At 44.5% G+C, this 22,164-nt stretch overlaps 2 protein-coding genes across 3 annotated transcripts in view; both read left to right on the forward strand.

The window, feature by feature from the left end:
• Window positions 1–21,512, forward strand: part of NLK (nemo like kinase) — a 42,597-nt gene extending 21,085 nt beyond the window's left edge. For both annotated transcript variants that reach the window (XM_021415910.1, XM_021415911.1), the window contains 10 exons: window positions 1,273–1,402; window positions 2,986–3,041; window positions 10,707–10,813; window positions 11,620–11,705; window positions 12,560–12,769; window positions 13,628–13,729; window positions 16,683–16,769; window positions 17,793–17,991; window positions 19,162–19,255; window positions 19,821–21,512. In XM_021415910.1, the coding sequence (XP_021271585.1) occupies window positions 1,273–1,402; window positions 2,986–3,041; window positions 10,707–10,813; window positions 11,620–11,705; window positions 12,560–12,769; window positions 13,628–13,729; window positions 16,683–16,769; window positions 17,793–17,991; window positions 19,162–19,255; window positions 19,821–19,875 (1,126 nt within the window). In that variant the 3' untranslated portion in view covers window positions 19,876–21,512. The remainder of the gene's footprint in view (window positions 1–1,272; window positions 1,403–2,985; window positions 3,042–10,706; window positions 10,814–11,619; window positions 11,706–12,559; window positions 12,770–13,627; window positions 13,730–16,682; window positions 16,770–17,792; window positions 17,992–19,161; window positions 19,256–19,820) is intronic.
• The window catches only part of TMEM97 (transmembrane protein 97), a 2,908-nt gene continuing 2,381 nt past the window's right edge, over window positions 21,638–22,164 (forward strand). Inside the window, exon 1 of the mRNA XM_021415920.1 lies at window positions 21,638–21,888. Within this exon, the coding sequence (XP_021271595.1) occupies window positions 21,766–21,888 (123 nt within the window). The 5' untranslated portion in view covers window positions 21,638–21,765. The remainder of the gene's footprint in view (window positions 21,889–22,164) is intronic.

Raw genomic sequence — 22,164 nt, forward strand, 5'->3', positions numbered from 1 at the left:
GCAGCATTGCTCTGTGCTGTGGCTGCGCAGCATTGCTCTGTGCTGTGGCTGCGCTGGGACTCCTGGCCGCGGTGCCAGGGCGCAGCAATCAGCGCGTGCCAAAACTCCAAAGGAAAGAATGAGCAACTCAGAACCGGCGGCAGCATCCTCAGTCAGGCTTTTCCTAATGCAATCTTACAACTTTTTAGTTGTAGCGAGAATATATCTGTTTACTTCCCCGGAGTGAGCAGCTTTTAAGTCTTCTTTTACAGGTCAGAGGCTTTTTAGTGGTGGCTTTTTAGTTTTTTTGAACTATTAAACACTTTTCATGGGCCAGAAATGCTGCGTCATGAAGGGACAGTGCCGCTCCTTGGCTGATCAGCGGTGCCTGCCCCCGTGAGCAGGAGATGACGGATGTCATCATCGGGGTGGACGGCTGGATGTAGATTCTTATGTGCATTTCTACAGAAGAAAGTTCTTTTGACCACCCCAGTAAAAGCACGCAGACCAAAGTGAAGGCTTCCTCGCGACTGGAGATCCAGAAACCCTGTTTCACGGGGAGGTTTGAGAAACTTCACCTTAAAAACAGTGATTGGGAATAGAGGTACCAGAATCTCCTTGCTCTAGTTTTATGGTTCTCATTATAAAATTCTATTTTCAGAATCTAATTACTTTAAATTAAAATGCTTGCCATCTGCAAGGCACCTTATAATTTCCGCACTGCTATACTTGTGTCGCATAAGCACTTGGAGAGAAAGCCCGGTGTCGTGCCCATTTTACATTTCGGAAACTTAGATGCCACGTGCCATTACTTCTCCCAGTGCAAAATGATCCAGTGACAGGTGGAGTGATGGCCATGTATTTGCCATTGTGCCGTCTGAGTGGGATTATTACAGTGTTTGTCCTCTTTGGGAAAATCAGATCTACGTAGCTGAAGACACGTTTTACTTGTAATAAAGTCTTTCTTGGGATGTGAAGATGTTTGTGGTCACATCTACTCCTTAGCTGCGTTCTTGATCCGTGAGTGTGTGCATGGATGTATGTGTCGAGCCACGTAGACGCTGCCGAGCCCACTTGGGTGTGTGTCTACGTACTGTAACCAAAGAGGGATCACGCTACGTTTTATTCAGGCTCTGGAGTGCAGTGTATGACACCCTTTGCTTAATATTTTTTTTTCCTATGCAATGTATTCGCATTGTTCTGACTCACCATCTAAGCTGAGAATGATAAGAACTCTTAAATAAAACACTGACTAACAGTGGTATGTGATGTTCCGCATCTTTTGTTCCGTAGGTCAGTAACAGATCCGCGGGATGGAAAGAGAGTTGCACTCAAAAAGATGCCCAACGTCTTCCAAAATCTGGTCTCTTGTAAAAGGGTCTTCCGGGAGTTGAAGATGTTGTGTTTTTTTAAGCATGACAATGTAAGTAATTTTAAAGTATTTCAAACTAACTTTGAAGTGTTTCATAAAGCCCAGTTATCAAATGACATTAGCTGTATGTGAATAGTTTTTTTTCCTTGTAAGTTACAGAATATTTAAAACGCTTTGAAAGCTCTGTAATTTTACATTTATCAGATTTCCTGGAAACTCAGATATTAGTGTAGCAAACACTGTAAAAAGTTGAATACTTGATTACCTGGAATCTCAAGGTATTCACACTTTCCCTTCCAGAATGGTTACAAACAGGCAATGCCCTTCAACCTAATCTTCTTTTAGGTTTGAGATGAATTTCAGCCTGCACCAAGCGATGCCAGCTGGAACTGCTTTTGCTTCCACGCTGCTTCTTGCTCCATCTTTCACTCCCCTTTGTTGGATTCCTCGCGCTCTCAGTTCTCTAGCAGAGCGGCTGCGCGAGCACTCCTGAATCTGCTTTCAGTGAGATCAGTTAGGTTAAGTTAAGTCATTTACAAATGATTTGAATTGACCCCCATGGTTCCGTGTGCAGCGAATAAAAATGTTCTTGCAGAAACTTCCACAAACGCAGCTGTGGTGTGGCAGCCTCTCCCATTGGCGAGCAGCAGGAGCGCCTTGGGAGCGCTGCCTTCCAGTGCAGCTGGGTCAGGAAGTTTGTTTGTTTCAGAACTGGACTTCAGTGCTTTTCCGCTCTTAAAATTTCTATATTTTTTAGTCTGGGGCTATCATATTCCAAGAAACATTTTATTTGTGGCTAAGCACTGAATTAAGACAATTCTTAGTGGGGACACAGAAGAAGCAGGCTGGTGTGTGAGCTGGTGCTGGATCCAGAGCTCCGCGCGCTGCCGCCGGTCCCTGGGAGGAGGCACCGGGACAAGGCTGCCTTTGAGCGGTGCCTGAAACCACGTCCCACCAGGGCCGTGTCTTTGGGGAGGCTTTTACTGAGGACTGAAATGAAATAAAAGCATCTCTGTAAGCAGTCGCATGTCATTCTTGGTAGCCACTGAAGCTTCTCCCAGACAATTTGCTTAGGGCAGGATCTAAAAGCCTACGTGAGGATAGGTGTAAATTCTGCGCTGCTGCTTTTCTGCCTGTGTGCGCTGCGCAGAGGCCCTGGGGAGCTGTGCGGGCTCTGACGCAGCGTGCGAACAGCTCTGCCTTTTGTAATTCCTGCATGGAAGCGTTATATCCTAGCGCTGTTGGAGACAAATGCCTAAACTGTGTATTTTCTTTTGCTGTTGTGTTTTTCTGTTAGAATTACTTCTTCCTTGTATTTTGTCATTATGTATTTTTTGAGATCTGTAAAATACAGTGAGTAGATAAATGTATGCTTTCAAGCCAGTACTTGAACAGGTGGAATTTTTTTCTTGAATGAAAAGAAAAAAAAAAAAGAAAAAAAAAAAAGACCCAGAGTGGACAGAATATCTGACCTGGGGCTATTAAATGCACATGTCCAGTGAGCTAGAACACTGGTCAGTCTGTAGAGGATAACGTGAAACTAAGTTCTCTAAGAAAGGTGCAGCGTGGCTTTTCAAAAGAGATTTTTTTTTGTCTGACTGGGGTAGGTCTTGATCTTGTGTGGTATTTCCTAGGTGCTCTCTGCCCTTGACATACTCCAGCCTCCACACATCGACTATTTTGAAGAAATGTATCCTAAAAATAAAATAGAGCTTCTTAATTGAGGTAGGTGTAATTTTCATTAGCTTAGAAGCTGCAAGCAGTTGGTGGAATCTGTGTAAGAGCACTACAAAAACCCTGAGCCTGTGTCTGAACAGCTGGATGTGAAGAAAGGAACCTGTACTTTCATGGAGCTGTTGTCAATGCCAGCGCTGATGCTGAGCAGCGCAACGTGAAACTGAGGATGTGGAAGGGGCAGTGGGTGCAGTGCGCTGTGGGACGGCCCAGCACGTGCTGCTGCTGCTGGTGAATCCTCCAAAATATTCCTTTGAAAACTATATATAGCAGTGATGGTTCTGTCGGTTGTTGGTACCTTCAAATACTTCCTGGTGCTTTCAGAAAGTGCAAGCGACTGTCACCTGCTTTGAAATGATGACTGTTTGGGGATGCTTCAGCAGACGAGCTGGGCGGTGGCTGTCTTTGTTCAGCTCCTATCCTGATCAAGGTGACAGGTTTCAGGGTCTGCTGTGTTGGATGTGTCACAGGTACAAAGGTACATGCTGTCTGCGGGTAACAGTATTAAAATTTAGATCTCTTTCATTCATCGTAACTTGACATGAGCGCGTCGTGTTTTGTTGCGTTTCCTTTGTTGGGCTTTGTTTGGGTTCTCTGTTTTGGGGTTGGGAATTTCTGCTTTGTGAAGTACTGCAAAGTGAAGTGATTCATGCAGCAGGGGAGTGCTCTTATGGAGCAGCTGCAGGAGGAGCAGTGGGGCTCAGAGAAGAGATGTTGGCACTTGGTCTGCTCATGTCACTAGAAACTGATGCGGTGAGTTAACTACAGGTTTATGTGGTACAGAACATAGGAATACTGTGAGATTGACATAGAACAAAGAAAAGTTTTAAAATCGGAGTAATTTTGTTCTCTGAAGACTTCACCAGCTGCAGACCCAGAATCGTAGTAAGGTTTTTCTGCCTAGATTAATCCCATGGGCTGCTCTCTTTGTAAGCTATTTTAAAAATTTGACATGCCAAGATCCAGTTTGAGGGTAGTTTTTAACTAGTAAAACATAACCATGATAAATAGCGCTGGATGGCATCATTTATTTCTATTCCCATAAGAGTTTGAAGATTGATCACAGGGTTTTATAACCTGCTCAGATATTTTTACACAAGTTATTAGTAAAATAATATCCTTTGTAGACTTTTACTAGTAGAAGTAATATGTTTAAGAGGAAATAATCAAATGAGCTAACATGCTGGCATTGCCATTACCAAACAGGCATTTTGGGGGATGTGCCACACTGAGGTAAGCTGATAGAGCTATGTCTTTTCTATGGAAACCCCACAAGCGAACGCTAACAATTAAGGTCTGTGCTGAGCTGTTGAAACCGAGCGCTTGCACCGTAACGTACTCAGGTTTGTGTCATCCCACTGTACTGCTGTGCTTCGTACAGCTTTGGTTGCGTTGTCTTTTGAGTTTATAATCCACAACCCAATTGTTCACACAAGAACTTCCTCCCAAAGCCAAAATTGTTACCCCGATCTCGCTGTAAATCAGGCAGGGCATAGAGAACTACCAGCTACAAGCACATGGAGGATGCCCACCCATCGCCTTCCACCTCTGAACATACATGTGTCCATTCAGGAGCCTATGAAGTGTTCTGACTGAGGATTTGGGTTTATTTTCTAAAATTGCATTTTTCATACAATCATAACTGAGACCTGAGAACTTTCCTTCTGTTAGCAGGATGCATGGTAGCAGTTACGTGTACAAAAACAGCGCAGTGCTCCTGTGCCCATCGCGTGTCCTGCTTATCCTGCAGGCAGCTTTGGCGTGTTGTGTCAGTCCTCCCTGGGGCTGAGTGCATCAGCTTATGGTGATGGGCAGACTTGGGAGGGTTATTTTCTCAATTACTGATGGCTCTTTGCTGTTGGTTTGTTTTTTTTTTTTGTAGTTATAAAGGCAGTGACCACCAGTCTTGTGACTGAAGTGCGTTTCAGTATGAGGACAGTGTCTGGTAATTCTTGGTTGAACTGCCATGCAGCCCTTTTTGTCTGTGGCCAACCAGTAGTCAGAATTACAAAACCTGTAATTGACCACAATACTGAAATCTGCAACTGGAAGCACACAGATGTTTCTTCAGCTAGAAACTGTCGTAAGTTGGTGTTGTAGTAACCTCTGGAAAACTTCTTCCATTAAAGGGGATATTAGAAGCAGTTGAGAAGACAATATTCTGTCAGTATTGTTTGCCGACCAGGAAAGATTTTAAGGCTAGTAAAAGAAAAGGTGCGTAGCAACTCCTTCCCACCCATCTATTAAGTGGGGACAGAGCTGTTTTCTGACCATCAGGGAGCAAAATCTGCTTCTCCAGGCAGCAGAAGGGACAATGTGGCCCCGCCAGGACAGCAAGCAGCGTGCTGCATCCTGCGTGCTGCATCCTGCGTGCTGCATCTTGCGTGCTGCGTGCTGCGTGCTATGTGCTGTGTGCTGCCGCTCCTCGCTGTCCTTCCTGCAGCCAGGCTGCTGACAGCACAGCGCGTTCCTCCAGGCCAGTGCTCCAACAAACTGAGCAGGACTTGAGGGACTAAGAGGATTAGGATGTTCTGTAGAAGGCCGAGGGTTGCCATTTTGCAGCTGGTAACACAGCAGTTCATGTTGTGGGCAGACCAGAACGCAAACCAAATAGCTTGACAGACTTTATATATGTTGTTCTCAAATTAGTAAACTCTATCCAAGAAAGTCCCAGATGTCTGCTTGAATGAACCGTCTGCCAAAGTGTCTCTAACATGAGGGGCTTTTGTAGGGGGTTAAAATTTCACCTTATTCAGCAGTAAAGTTCTAATCCCTTTATTGCAGTACTTGCAATATCTAGTTGGATAATACTGTCTGTAACTGGAAGGGTAGCTCCAGGAACCAGCTCTATCTAGGTGCAAGTATATCCCCCAGCCCCAGCATCTTGTTTTCAGTTAGCCGAGGGTATGCGTGGGCCCCATACAAACTGATCCAGAAGGGGTTTAACTGATGTGAAGCCATCTCTGCAGGGTGATGTTTGCTCAGAGCCCCTTCTTCCAGCAGAACCACGTCTGGATGCCAGCTCAGCAAGCCGTGCAGCATTCCCAGCTAACAGCACGGAGTTGGTTAAAGAAAAGAACAGGCTGCTAGTTCAACAGAGCTGTCTGCTCCATGTAATTTTCATTTAATAAGAGAATGAGCTACTCATGGAATTTAATTTACTGTATCTAAGTATACTAGTATTACAGTGATTTTTTTTCCCTGGTATGCATCAATGTGAAATTATTTCTATTGAGAAGATTGTGTCCTCGTGGGAAAACACCAGGGAGGTTTTACAGTTGAAAATCTTGTATTGTTAGCAGCTACCTTCCAAGTCAGTGCTGCCAGTGATGTGTGTGGCTGTCAGTGATTCAGTAAAAACAGAGCAATGTTCTTCCCTTCTCTCTTCCCTATTTTAAACCTTTTGTGGGTACCTAATGAATTATCTTAATTTCTAATTTAAAGTTTACAGCCTGATTTTTGTAGGAGCTGGAATGAAGCTCTGAAAGGAGGTTTTACATTGCTAACTTTGACGAGGAGCCCTTTGCTGTGTGCGCTGATATTTGGCATTGGGTCTCTTTCAATCCATTTAAAAGCTATTTGTAGAATAAATTGTCAATAGTAATTCGTCCTCTATCCACAGATCTGATGAATCCGCGCAGCTCTGTCTGCTGGTTAATTCACACAGCCCCTTGCACTCTTTTGCTCTTTTTCTACTCATGGAAATATTTGCTAATTTTACCACGTGTGCCCATAAGCACTGTAACGTTTCAGAACTGGGATCTGCAAGAAGTGTTCAGTAGCACAAATGTCTGACAAACACATTTCCCATCTGAATATTAAATTCAGGTAACCTTGAGACCAAGTAATTAGATAACTAAGGGAATTTTGAAACTATTGCTGAAGTAGTGTTTATTTCTTTACCCTGCAGACTGAGTCCTGCCCTTCCCTGGGGAATGGTTCCCATCCCACTGCGTAGGGAAGAGATTTCAGGGACAGTTTTTGCTGACACCAGAGTGCCTATATGTCCTCGTGTGGCTAATGGCAATGTGCAGCCAGGAGGTTGTGTCACGGCAAACCCACAGACAGCCTTGCAGGAGTGAAATGCCAGATGAAATTTGTCTTTCCCAGAACAGAGCTTTCACAGCATTCAAGCCATGTTTAACACGTAGTAGATGAAAGTATTTAGATACAAAACTTAAGTGAGTTTATTGTATGATACAAAACACAGAGCTACTAAACTGCAGGTGACCAAGAGCAGTGCCCCTTACTCATTGCTGATTGAGACACGGAGCTTTTGGGGGCCTCTGCTGGGACCAGCACTACTTAAGGAGCTGGTCAGCAACGCGGGCAGCAGGACTGGGTGCACTGGGGAGCCCCACGGGGCCATCCCAAGGCTGGACGTGGCTGCAGAGCAGCGGGGCACCCTGTCCTGCAGACACACAGCCCCCTCCTCCCGGCATCCTGCTTGGCCACAAAGCGCTGCTTCTTCCTGGAGAAGAACGTCTGTAGCGTTCAGTTTTGAGGTGTGCGGAGCCGGAGCGAGGGTTCTGAGTGGCTGTGAGAATATTGCATCACAGTACTTGGTTCTTTTTTAAAATGTGCTTGTTGCTTTGTGCAATGTACCAACTCAGCAAGTCTCCCAGTCAGAGTAAGTGAAGTTTTTCTGTGCCGTGCGTTTCCCTTGGTAATTAGTCTGAAGCAAATTGGTACATTTGTAGTTCTAATTTTATACAGCTACTTAACTAATTACTTCTGTCAGTAGCAATTTTTATCTGGTGGTGATGTTCAGCTCAGCTGCGTGGTGCAGCTCCAGTGACCGCCTCTGCCAGCACGCGGCGCAGGTTGGCTCGGAGCAAACTGCGGGCGCTTGCTGGAATGGCTGCGCGCGGTCCCGCAGGGTTCTGTGGTTTGTTTCTGTTAAACATTTATTGCTGCTGGCCAGGGTGAAGTCGCTGACCCACTTGGGCACCAGCTGTTTGCAAAAGGCAGGAACATCAGCCAGGGCCGCTTTCGCTCTTGTTTAGAGACCCTCATTAAATTATCTAGAGACAATAATCAGATAGCGGCCGTTCAAGTTAATGGCACCTCTGAGCCCCGTCAAGAGAGCTTTATTTAATGCGCAGCAGACCTGGAGTGGTGCAGGTGCCATTTCAGGCCCTCATTTAATTTAAGCTGCTTTAGTTGGCATGGCAACTAGTTGAGACATCTGGGAGACATTATGCTCGGGATTGAGATTTAGAAGGATTTGTGGCGTAGCAAAACAGAAATCTTATCATAATAAAGTGCAGAGTAATGCTTTCCGATTTTATTTTTAATATTTTACATTAAAAATGAAATGCAAAGATGTATTGCAGCCATAAGGTAAAAAGAATATTTAAAAGGCTGGTGTAAATATTTAAGAGGGCCTTTGCAAAAGGAGAAGAAAAATGAGAGGACTAGAAACTATGGAGCTACAGGGTTGGGTTTTTTCTTTATGAAGAATTGTTACTATGTTTTTAATGAATGCAGTTGTAATTTGGGATGGTTTTGGTCAGAAAGTTGGCAACAGTTATTTCCTGAAATGATTTTTTGTATGGTGCGATGACGGCAGATGAACAATTCTGCTGATTTTTTTATTAAGATCAGATAGGATTTGCAGAGCAGCAGATGGAAGAGGAACATCGATTAGGTGGAGATGAGAGACAATGCATGTCTTTCCTAGATCGTTGTGAGCACAGCTTAACCCGTGCTGATTAATTGCCGATAATGGTAAGAGCAAATAGGTTCGTACTGGAGCTGACTTGCTTGCAGCCGTACCCAGAGGTGGAAATCCGGCCTGAAGCTGGGCTGTGCTGTTAATTTCAGGCTCGCTCTGTAGCAGAGCGGGTTATGAAGGGCGCTGGCCCAGCTGGTGGGCTGCTGTGGATAATGGTGAGACTTCAAACCAGCCCGGAGCCCTCTGGGCTGACCTAGTTCGCTCCCGTCGCTCTCAGGGGAAGGTCAGGCCCTTACAAAGAGCCCTGCTGCGCTGGGAGGTTCCCAGAGCTCCCGCGGGCCTGCAGGGCAGGTGACACCGCAGCCGGTAACGCGCTGCCATGCAGCAAAATGCCGTCTCCTGCTGCAGGGGGGAGGCAAACTTGTACACGCCTCAGTGTTTTGGTGGCACCCGTTCTGAGGAGTGGCACGGAGCAGCTCCTCATTCTTACAGATGAGCAGTTTGTAATTTGGGAAGGCGAGCGAGCCTGCCAGCCCTCGCCTCGAGCTGCGGGGGACCCTGGCACAGCAGGGAGATGGACCCAGCAGACCCAGCTGCGTTTCTGCCTCTCCCCGTGGTCTCTGCAGCGCTGCTCTGCCTCAGCTTTGTCTGCTGTGAACGTTGCAGCACTTGGGCTATCCGTGTGCAGCACCCAGTGCAGCAGCCTGCGTGAGACGTTGCACGCGCTGCCGAAAAGCAGAAATTCAGTTGACGTACGGTGGCAGCATTTTACCTTCTTCAGCCAGGAACGTACTGATATCAGAGTTTTTCCTTTTTTGTTGTTTTAAATACGACTGCTGAAGGTAACTTTTTAAAGCAGCAATATTTCTTAGTTGTCTAGTCAAGCTTGCGTGATGCAATAACTGAAGTAGGACTTCTCGGTATTGCAGGTTCAATCCTGCCTCAGACGTGGGGTGCTGTAGTTTTGCTTTAAAGTTCTGCGTGTGTTTTATTACTGTAACGTGTTCAGGAAACCAGCACTGTGCTGCTGAGTGAGTGCGTGGGTTCAGACGTGCTGCTGGTGTCTTCTGCATTCCTCCGTTTTCTGAAACTTTTTATTTTTAGTACTTTCAGTGCTTCCTGAGTAAGCGTAATGCCCTTCTTATACTGCCTTACCTCGGGGTAACCGGGGCTTTTTGGATCTCTTTGTATCTTCAGCTGCTCCCGTGTCTTCTGTAGCTGTCAGTGGGCATGGCTGTGGCCGTGTGCTGCGCACCCAGGAGTGCATTGCCACTGGCTTTGGTTTGGTCTTTGCTTTTCACCTTTCCTTCAGGCAGCAGATGGTTTTGTTCCTTTAGTTTCTCTTCTCATGTAATATCTCCGAGGAGGTTTTGTGGCCGGGATCTGTATGAGTTATGTGTGTGTGCTGCATGACCAGGGAAAACAGCAGAGATGGGGAAGGTTCAGGGAAGCGTGTACGTGGGAAGTCTGCGTTGCTGGGCACGTAGCATCCTGCAGGACATCTCTGATGGCAGGTGGTCACAGGCTCACACTTGTGTTGCTGTATATCCCCTCTGACAACACTGCTGCTACTTGTAATGTGGGGCTTACAGGTCGTAAGAAAAAATGTCAAGATTTCAGTGTCTCATTAATTATATTGAGAATTTTGTTTTGTTTGATGAGTCCTAACTTAATTTGGAATAATTCAGTAACAACTACCTTAATGCAAATGGTATTTTGCTGAATAATCCTCTTCTCTTTGCCCACCCATTTCTTGTTTTCATTCCTCTAAGCGTGGAGACTTGACCTGTGTTCTGTGAGGAAGCTGTATTCTCTGTTCCTGTCGAGCTCTGACCTCTAAGAGCTCCAGTTCATAGCAGTTAACGTTAATTAACGTTCCAGAGTTAACATTCCAGGAGATTACGTGCTGCACTTTGTGCTTTTGCCTTAACTAATAAACTGAAGATACGTTGTCACGGAATTGATGCAGAGCGACCTCCATAAGATTATCGTCTCTCCTCAGCCACTCAGCTCGGATCATGTCAAAGTTTTTCTTTACCAGATTTTAAGAGGTAATTTTCTTTTTTCTTGTAAAATTAACAAAAGCTGTGTACTACTGTAATTTTTCTTTCACTGTTTCTTAATATTTATTATCAAGGCATCCTCATCTTGAGTAAGTTTCCTGTGGAAACTTGGTCTTTTTATTTCACTGTATGAATGAATAGCAAGAATTCCATTAGTTATAAGAACGTGCAGCCTTGCGGCCTCTGTGATGGACGTGGGTGAAAGTGACAAAGCATACTTGGCTGCAGAAGACTTTTGAGAGTCTTTGAGACTCTCAGAGACACTCTGAGAGGTGTTTGTGTTCCAGAGGCCCTGCCATGCTCGGTGAATCCGGGCACAGAGCGGGGCCCACTCACCACATTGTGCAGAGCACTAGTTTAAATTGTGATCAAGTCTGATTTTTAGCTAGCAAATCACTACAGTAGTGATTTTAGATAGGATTGTTTGGGTTTTTTTAGTCTACTTGGAAAGTTCTGTCTAAGCAACTAGATTATTTTGATCAATGTTAGTCCAGTTGCTTTTCCTTCGGTTTTATTTGGATAGTTTCACTGACAGTAAACTGTCAGTTTTATCTGGTAGTAAATAAATAGCAAATCTGTAAAAAGAAGAGCAAAGGAATCAAAATGATATCCAGAACCGGGCTATTGGTAGCACCTGCAGAGACTGGAAGGTGGCAGGGCGTGGAAACGCCCCGGGTGCAGCCTTTGCTGACTGCGAGTTGCAGGGCTGTGCTGGAGGATGCTGCCAGCCCTGCACTTGTGTTTAGAAGGAAAAAAGAGAGAGATTCTTATTTTAATTTTGTTTAATATTTCAGGTCTGAAATATCTTCATTCTGCTGGCATTTTACATCGAGACATTAAACCAGGGAACCTGCTCGTGAACAGCAACTGTGTTCTTAAGGTGCTCCTTAAATTTATTGATCATGTCCATCTGTGTGTGCTGTTCGTCATCAGTCGGATGTGTTTGGTCGTGAAAACATTTAGTATTCACAGTTTCCCTGTAAAGTCATTTCAAATGAAAAAAAAGTCGCAGAGATTCTTTAAAAATCAGGAACGAAACAACCACGCTCCGTGTCGGTGCCTCGCCCCACGTCGGGCCCACGTGGTTCTGTCTGGCTCTGCTGGCATTGCCCGTGCCCCGTGCAGCCGTGCTGCGGGCAGAGGCACCGCCATGCTGAGCCAGGGCCTGCGCTCGAGGCGACGTCTCAGGCCTGTGAAAGTTTGGAGGCGTGTTGTATAGCAGTGGGAATGTCACGAGAGCTTTCTTTGCGCTGATTTGCTCTGCGGGCCAATTGTGAAAATGTTGGCCTGCTTTCTGAACCCTAGAAGTTAAGGAAACTTTAGAAATCCTCAAAACCAAAGTGAGAGAAGGCTGAATCTGCCCGAAATGTTTTGAGGCATGCCATGAACAAATGAAACCTGGCTTGGAATATTCTGAACCCAGGGGTTTTCAGTAGATATTACTTTTCGTGCTTTTTTTTTTTTTTTTTTTTTGCTCTTTTAGACTGAATATTGCAATGCCAACTAAACACGTACTGTGATTTCAAATAAAATGGTGGAAAGTTTAAATGGATATGAAACAACGTAGCATAATTTCTACCTATTCCCCCTTCCCTTGGCTTGTGCAGATGCAGATTATCTGATTTATTTAAATGCTGGCTTGGAATTACCTGCTCCGTTACCACCAGGTTACCTATTTGAAGTGCATTAAGTGTTTTGGTTATTTTAATTTTTTTATTTACCTTCTCAATTTAGATTTGTGATTTTGGATTGGCCAGGGTGGAAGAATTAGATGAATCTCGTCACATGACTCAGGAAGTTGTCACTCAGTATTATCGAGCTCCAGAAATCCTGATGGGCAGCCGCCACTACAGCAATGCTATTGACATCTGGTCTGTAGGCTGCATCTTTGCAGAATTGCTCGGGCGAAGAATATTGTTTCAGGCACAGAGTCCCATTCAGCAGGTATAATGAAATTTCCCTCTGAAAATCTCGTACGGCGTAATTTGATGGAGTTAGTGATACTGATGCATTTTGGATCTCAAACTTGATTTTGTTTTGCTTAGTTTTCACATGGGCAGAAAACCGAAGAATTTGTAACACTGAAGTGATGGCTTCCAGACGCTACTGAAAGTAGTAGTTACCACCATTGGCTTTTGAAATTTGCGTTTTTTGTATTCCCCTTTAATCTGCTGCAGTACTAACGTACACTGTGGCATTTAATCGAGATAAAGGTGATATAACCGGGATCAATCCTTTTCTGACTCGAATAAGAGAAAGCAATGTTTCCATCAGAACATAACTGCGGATGCAGGATTGCGTTGGAGCTGTGGAGCTGCTGGAGCTGGGGCTGCCTCATGGAGCAGTGCTGCTGCCCGAGAGCGGAGCCGAGATGGAGAGAAGCCACCAAGTGTAGCAACACATTCGGTGTGCTGCCATAATCACATTTCTCAATTTGATGCCAACAGTCGATGAGTGATTTTCATGCATACAGGGCCTGTGTAATGATGATAATGGGTTTATTCTCAGAGGGGAGCCGGGCAATTGCTCGTTAGCGTGAGTGCATGGTGGTCACGAGGGAACCCTTGGAACCAGAGAGCTGAGCTCACCGCCGACGGGATTCATTTGGTTTTTAACTTTGTTTGACTCCTGCAGGATGTTTGTGTTTTCATTCACGATAGGAGCATACGCATTCACTTCTGCAGAAATCAAGTGAAAGTACTGGTGCATCCGTTGATTTACTTTAGCTTCAGAATCTGCTATCGTAGTGAAGGACATTAATAGATGCCTGAAATCCCAAGTGCCTATGTTCTGTGCCTGCAGCTGGATTTGATCACAGACCTGCTGGGAACACCCTCACTGGAAGCAATGAGGACAGCGTGCGAAGGCGCCAAGGCACACATACTCAGGGGTCCTCACAAACAGGTACTGGCGGCTCCGCACCGCTCCTTCACTTGGCTTCGTGCCGTAGCATTTCCTCTGTGCCAGTGCTGCTGCTGCCTCATTCCTGTGTTTCACATCTCAATTGAACTCTGATTCTCAGGCCAGGGCACATATGTTCATAAATACTTTGGATATCTAATTTCAGAGTTGTTTCTGCTTGTAAGCCAAATTAAGTTCACTGAAGGTGGTTGTGTTGCTGAGATGGCACTGGTTAATAGTGCAGTTCTTCAAACTCCTGTGCAGATGAGATGTTTTTTCACTTTCAGGTGCATTTCTGACTTGTCCCGTTTATGTCATCTGACTTGCTGATACAGGTGAACACCGCTCTGATTTTTGAAGAGACGGTGTTTTGATAGCTATTCTGAATGAAGCTGTTAATTTAAGTGATGATGTTGGGAAGAGACATAAATTAAAGTTGGCAATATAGTTCAGAAGTGCCCAGAGGGACTCCTTTACAGACAGGATCGAGAGTGTCAGAAGTGGAAATTGCCCATTATCGGGTTCTGTACACAGAACAGTCAAGCCAGTCCTCAGCAGAGGTCCCCCCAGACAGCGGTGCAGTGACCTGAGCTGATTGTGAAACGTTTCACAAGACACAGAAAACTGAGGTGCAACGTTCAACATAACTGGCCTAAAAGTTAATAAAAAAACAAACTAGAGAAAAGAGATGAGATGATATCATTATGCCAACTGGACAAGAAAAATAGCAAATGAAAGATACAGAGACAAAGAAATATTTAGGCAGGAATCCTTAACGCAGTGGTAAAGCAGCATGCCCACCCAATTTAGCCATTTTTATGATTGTTAGATGGTGAAAAATGAACAAGATGAGTAACCAGTACGTGTTAATACATCACGTCTTTCCAGTAGAGTTTGCATATTTATTTTCTCCATATAGAAGCAATTTCTCAAATGTCAACTCACCACAATGGTAGTTACCATAGAAATGAGCACTGTATATATATTCTGCTATATTATTAACGTGGGAGTTCTACCTCCTAGGCAGCCTTGATTCACTACATTGTGGTATGTACTCTGTTTTATGACTTTTTTCTTTTAACATTAATAATAGGAGGATTTCCTTAAGACTTTCTCTACCAGTTTTAAAACAAATTAAGTCTAATTGTACTTGTTATCACACGCTAAGAGAGTTCTAAATTTTAAGCCTGGAGTCTTGCACTCCCAAGGTTTGAGCTGTTAACAAAAATAAGAATTGTTTTGTAGTGCCTGGAGCTGGGAGAAATAGATCCACTGTGCTGTGTGTATACTGATCTATAGCAGAGTACAACTGCATCCAGAAGCTGTATGGAATATGTTGTTTTTAAATTCAGATGATTTGATAAGCGCTTGGCATTCCCGCAGTGCAGTAGTTGTGCTCTTGGTAGGACTAAGCACGAACTCTAGAATTTATTTGTTCGACCTGTTCTGTTTGTTAAGCCTGGATGCTTTATTAAACATTGAAAAGGGAACAGGGATGTCTTCTGATTTTTTTCTAATCCCAGTGCTAAGGCTGTTGCTTTGCAAGGCACTGAAATTGTCTTTTGAGCCACTGAATTATGGGAGTACCAAAAAGCAAGCGAGGTGGAATGCTATAAAATGTTTCTGATATGGATAGAATGGTGTATTAGCCATAGGAACTGAACTGTAAGCTGTCGGCTGTGTTACTGAGGAGAACAGCATCCGTTTGTCATCTGGTTTTCAAAATTCTGCTTTGAGCCAGGTTTCCATGAGCTGAAGAGCAGCGCGGCAGGAGGAGCAGAGCGCCCCGTGCTGCTCACACCTTGTCCTGGCACAGGGGTCATTTCCTCATCGCTCCCTGTGGGTCACGGGCTCACCCCCCTCTGCAGGTCACACGGGTCCGAGTTCATTCCTCCTTCAACACGAAGGTCGCTTTGTACCGAGCCGTGTCCTTCCCACGTGTGGGAGCTGCAGTGGGGTGACCCCGCTCTCCCCTTCCCCCGCTCGCTGCCTGCTCCTTCCTGCGTGCCCCAAGGCCGCTGGCATTGCACCGCGCATCAGCATCAGCGGGTATGGATTGGCTGGGCAAGGAAAAGCGGAGTCATCTGTAACTCGGCGGTGATTGCGATCAGAAAAATGAAATACTGGAAATGATGTGGATAATCAAACCTGTGAGCAGCACTGCTCTGTGGAGCGTTTATGGAGAAAATATAAATACATCCCCTAGAAAATAAGCACTTAAGAACTAAGCAGAAGGACGTTTTAGAGAAAATGAAAGTTGCAGATCCTACCAGAGGCTTCAGAACTGCTGGGCAAAAACTGGAATCGTGCAGGGAACATCTGGGGGCTGGGAGCACTGGGTTCTGCCATGTGCCTTGGCAGTGAAGTGGAAGTGACAGCAGCTTTCCCGGTGAATGCCCTGCAATGCACTGGTTAAGGTGTATCATGCACAGATGACTTGTGAGCCAGTCTTGATTTTTGTGACCGTTAATTAAAGAAAGCACTGCAAAACTTGTTAGTTTTTTATTTATAATGATCTTAGGAAATGGTGTAAATCTTCTTCAGCATCAGTTACATCCATAGTTTGCCAAGAATTAAAATTCGTTGGTTTTCCAGCTGGGGAATAATTGCTGACAGTGGGCAGCTCTCGGTATTAGCAAATTTGAGTGAGAAAGAAGACCTTGTGCCCTACAGGGCTGTACTGCAGTCAGAGCCATTCACCATCAGATGTTGTGTTAGGAATGCCGATGCGCCCAGGGATGATGTCTCAACCAAGGAAAAAAAGATCAATTAGATTTCTGTTACAATTGCTGAGTTAGTGATTACAGTCTTGTTGGGAAGCATGAAGCAGTGCGTGTCCTTAGCAAGAAGTTTGTCCTTGGTAACTGGAAGATAGTGCACGCTGCAGCAGGATTTTCTGGCTGATTGATCTGACAGGACAACTATCTGCGCTTTTCTTTCTCGTGTTCCCTTACAGCCATCCCTTCCTGTCCTGTATACACTTTCCAGTCAAGCTACTCATGAAGCAGTTCATCTCCTTTGCAGAATGTTGGTCTTTGATCCAGTAAGTATGATCTAAAATGAATCTAATACCTTTTGTTTTTGAATATTGTGAGTAAAGAGCTGCTTGAACCCATTTTCTAGATTTCATTTCAGAACTTTTGGTTCCGTGAGAAACATAAAAGTATTATCTTACAGTTGGCCAATTAATTTCCCCCTGGCACAAGGATTTCACAATTAAAATCTGCTGTCCTTTTGCAGAAAGCTGTGATGGAGTGAGGGAGATGAGGGTGTTCGTGAATCATGCTGTCTTTTCCTAGCGAGGTGTAGGTAGCAGAACATCAGATACTTCGATGCAGTTCTAATTAAAGACGTGTGGGTGTTCGTGGTCTTGCAAGGCACAAAAAATTCCTTCTGCATACATAGATGATGTGTGTATCTGGGTAATAGTCTCCTTTTCGGTGGCAAATTCAATGAGACACTTGGATTAGGCACAAAAAAGTCACATTAAATGTGAAAATAGACTATAATTAAATCCCTTATTGTGAGCACCTTCTGCCCTGTTCTTCCTTCACTTGCTTTCTGAAATTGACATATAAGATATTTCTAAGAACTCTGGATGCCATATGCCAAATTATTCTGTCCTCAAGTAATGCTTGAATTTGTGTTTTACTTTAAATATGTACTTAGGGACAAATGAATTGTTTTGCAGAACATGGATTTACAAAGTACTATATTTGCTACCATTCAAATTCCTGGCGTTTATTTTGATTTGTTGCAAAGGTTGTCATCACTTGAAGGTTATCAGGAAAAAGTAATTATTGAAAAATATATTTATAAAAATCATATTAGCAGTATTTCTATCATTAGCCGTGGTACAGAAAGGTCAATGTCATCTCAGAAGCGGTGCTTTTTTTTAAGTGAAATGTTCCCCCTAGTGGCAGCGTGTTTGCAAAACCAAAATGTGTAATAGGATTTGGGGTCTTATAAAACAGTTTGTTGAACTTGATGAGTAAGTATTCCTTAGGCTGTTTCAGTAACTCTGTAAATATCCTAACTATTTTTTTCTTTAAATGCAATGTTTCAGTCCAAAAGAATATCTGCTAAGGATGCCTTAGCGCACCCATATCTCGATGAAGGGCGGTTGCGATACCACACCTGTATGTGTAAATGCTGTTTTTCCACATCCACTGGAAGAGTTTATACCAGTGATTTTGAACCCATCACTAATCCCAAATTTGATGACACTTTTGAGAAGAACCTCAGTTCTGTTCGGCAGGTTAAAGGTGAGTCCTGATCACCCTTGGCGTACGCTCGTATCTTCCTGCTGCGTCCTGTAGCGGTGCGCAGCTAGGACATGTGACCCAAGTATTTCTTTTCCTCTAAGGTAATGTTCCAGGGTAGATACTGGAGATAATTCCTTTTCACTGAAAGAGCAAAAGTGTTTGAGGTTGCTCTGACGTATCACAGCGTCACACACACCAGCTGACATGCAGAGGTGTTGCTTTCTGACCCGAGCAGCTGGCTGCTGTGAAGTTGTGTTCCCTGTGCCACTCGCTCTTTTTGAAGAGTTGTACCAGCACGGAAAGGGAAATCACCATCATTTTGTTTGCAGGTGCAAGATGTTCTCTTGGTGGCTGTCCTGCAGAAGGGCCAGCACCATCAATAAGCAGCAGAAGCCGAGCGGTCTCGGTTCCCCTGCTGCGTTTCCCCGAGCTGTGGCAGTCTGCTCGCGCTGGAGCGGCCGCACCGGGTGCCTCTGCAGCAGCTGCTGCCGTGAGCTGTGCTGCTGGTGCCGCTCTGGCAGTAATGCAGGGGTGTGCTCGGGGTCTGGACGTGCCGTCGTGAGGAAAACCCATCTCTGCCTGGAACGGGGAGCTGCAGGTGCCTGCTAGGGGCCAGCCGGTGCTTTGTGGCACTGGAGATCTGAAGTCTGATTCCACCGTAGCAAACAAGCCGTGCGAAGCGTTATTTCTCTTGAAATCAGGTCCAGTCAGGAAAGCATTCATTTTCTGAGAGCAATACAGTGTGAGAGATATGAGCGGGGATTTTGTTTCTGTTTGGTGGCAACTCACATAAGACGAGAAGAGGACAGGGAGAAGAAATGCGTTCCCTCCACAGCTTTTAGCAAACGATTCAATCGCTTGGGAAGAAACACAATTGTGCCGTGATAACGCGACTTCCTTTGGGCGAATCCTGAGCTTGGAATTCTGAAACTCACACTGATAGTTCCTAAGATAGTTCACAAAAAATTGTTTTCTTTTCATCCTGTTATTCTTTCCATTCCCTTTCTCTTTGTCCATCACTTCTCAGTGCTGCATGTAGCTCTGCTGCCTTCTCTGTAATCTGTTGTTGTAAACGCTGTCCTTAAAGCTCGCTGACAGCAGTGCAGACAGCGCTGCAGCACAGATGTTAATCTCATGGCACGGTGTGTTTTGTTTTTCTCTTACGTACAGAAATAATTCATCAGTTCATTTTGGAACAGCAGAAAGGAAACAGAGTACCTCTCTGCATCAACCCTCAGTCTGCTGCTTTTAAGAGCTTTATTAGGTAACTGTATGTAATCACATCTGATATTAATTCGCATTTCTTAGTAGTACAGAATTCACACATCCACAATGTTTGGGTTTTGAATTTCTGAGGATAGCGAAGGTCCATAGATAACTTCTGAAAAAAATGCCTTAAGCATTTGTGTAGTTACATTTAAAAAGTAATGTGGTAGAGACGTAGATTCTATGCATGCTTAGAATACAAATACTGAGAATTTAAGCAAAATGTGCAGAAGTTTCAAGCAATAGTTTCGTAAAAAGTATTGAAATTAGAATTGAAAGAATGATGGGTTAAATTCTGATTGCAAAATTGCACTGTAAAATCACTACGATGAGTGACAATTGTAGGTGAAGAATGCTTAAGGAAATGCATAGGTAAACTGTAGTTAAATACTTGGTGGTGGTGTTAATTGCTGGGCTTGAGGCCGCTTTGCTTTCTTGCACTGTTGGGATGGGGTGCTGAAATGTTTGCGTACCTGAACCGTTTGCTTTCTGTGAAGCATTAACTTTGTTGTCCATTAGCTTTTGCAAATGAACACTGATTTTCTGTGTCACTTCCATTGTAGTTCCACAGTTGCTCAACCCTCTGAGATGCCGCCATCTCCACTGGTTTGGGAGTGAAGTGGAAGATAATGTACTACTGAAGATGTAATGTAGCTTTCCACTGGAGTCTGGGATTTGCAATTCTGGAGGTTAATCATGCTTGTACTGTAATTTTACTAATGAAGTTTTAAATTAACAACCACTACTTGTACAATATGAATAATATTTAGAAATGTACTAGACTTTTAATCTTGTAAAGTGGTTGTGCTTTTAGAAGAAAATATTTTACCCAGAGTTGCACGTGTTTTATGAATTATAGTGCAGCTGTGATGGCTCAGCTCAGAACAAACAGAATTGAACCAAATTTGGGGAGGATTTTTTTTTAAATGAAGTGAGATTGTACAAAAAGATAGACACACATTTTGATATTGAGCCATTCCTGAAGATTTTGGGTTTTCTAAAACTAAGGAATACAGAAAACTTGACCGCGACCAATCATGAAGTCACGTCGGGTGGCAGCGACCGCGGCAGGTGGCACGGCGCCCGATGCTCCCACCCTATAAATAGCTTCTCACTAGAGCTGTGATGGTGATGTGTGCTGTTCTAAAATCAGATGTTGTGAGTAGAGAGAATGAGTTTGTGACTAGGAGAGACTAAACTTCTGTTTCCTTACCCAGTATAAATATATATATATATTTAATCTATTTTTATTAGAAGTTTTTTCTGCTCTTTCTTACATAAAACCCCCCAGCATGCATCTTCTATGTGTGTAAATACTTCCATTGATGGGCTAATTTCAGAGATCCCTGACATCATTGCTGTATAGAGAGAAACTAGCTTGCACATTTTAGGTCTGTGAAATTTTGTGAGAACTTTTTCCTGCACTGGACAGTTGAGAGAGAGAAAAAAAAAAAAAGAAAAGGAAAAAAAAGCACATAGGGAATTATGTTAATTGTGTTCGTGTCTTTAGGCAAAGCTGTGGAAGTCTTGAAATGTCACAGTAGTAAATAACTTTTATTACTTTTTGGCGAATTCTTTTTCTGTTGGAACACTGAATTCTGTGCATATGTATATATGAACACAAATTGAAGGCCTCTACCTCCTGGAGTATACAACTTGGTTTGTTTACCTCCACATGATTTTTTTTTTTTTAAGTTCAGTGTGGAGACTTGAAACTTGAATGTCCCTTCCAACTTTTGTATTTAAAACAAGACTAGAAAATCGAAGACTGTTTTTCACCTGTACAAAGAAATATGAAAGGGTGGTCTTAAAATTTGAGCATTGGTCTGGAGAAAAACCGTGGTGTTTGTTATGGACAATTAACTGTTAAAGTTATTGTAAGTTATCTGTATTTAGCAGAGTATTTTCAACAAGAGTGATCTGAGCTGAAATTGGAAACTATCAGTAAGTGATGTTCGGAAGTTTTAACTTCAATGAAGTAATTATTTGCTGTGAAAGAGACAAGCGTTGAATTACTGAACAAAGATGGTGCAATATCTTTGTTTTTTGTGAGGCTCCTGGGAATAAAACCAACTGAAGCATTTCAATTCACGTGAATGAGAAACGTGTGTAATTACGAGAGCCCGAGAAGACACTGGTAGGAAAGGTAAAATCTCAGAGGTTGGTCAGTTATGTGGCACACTTGCTGGTCACTTTGTAAAATGTAGATTTGAAGTACAGTGGTGAAAACATTAAATGTGACATTTGAAAAAGAAGCGCGTTATCTTTATTTCCTGTCTCATCTCCTACTTTTATTTAAGATTCAGTTGTTACAATCGTGATTAATGCTGTCTGAAACAATGCAAGTAAAAAGAGTTTATAACACCTTGTCTTGGGCACGGCCTTGATTTCTGCAAACGCGCACACGTGCGTGTACGTGCACGCGCAGGCACCGCGCACAGCTCCGCGCTCCTCGCGGCGGGGGCGGGGCCAGGAGGGGGCGGGGCCAGCGGAGCTGCAGCCGTGGCGATGGCGCGGGCGCTGCGCTGCTTGGAGGCCGCCTTCGCGCTGTACTTCCTCTCGCACATCCCCATCACGCTGCTGCTCGACCTGCAGGCGCTGCTGCCCGCCGCCGGGCTGCACCCGCAGCAAGTGAGGGCGGGGCGCGCTCCGCGGTGTCGCCGACCCCGCGGTTCGGTCTCTGTATGTAGAGGGGCGATGGCGGGGAGAGGCGGCGGATTTGCTGCAGTAGCGCTTAAACAGAGCGACGCCGGTCATGGGCACCGCGCTCCGTGATTTGAGTCCGCTCGTTCTTCGGGCGTTAGAGTAGATGCGGCGCTTAGCGCCCGCCGGCCGTTAGCTGATGGAGACGGCGCGCGCGGCCGCTCCCGTCGCTGCGGGGCCCGCTCGGGGCGCGGCCGGGGAGCG

The sequence above is a fragment of the Numida meleagris genome, chromosome 18 (genome assembly GCF_002078875.1).
Source record: "Numida meleagris isolate 19003 breed g44 Domestic line chromosome 18, NumMel1.0, whole genome shotgun sequence".
Taxonomy (NCBI): Eukaryota; Metazoa; Chordata; class Aves; order Galliformes; family Numididae; genus Numida; species Numida meleagris.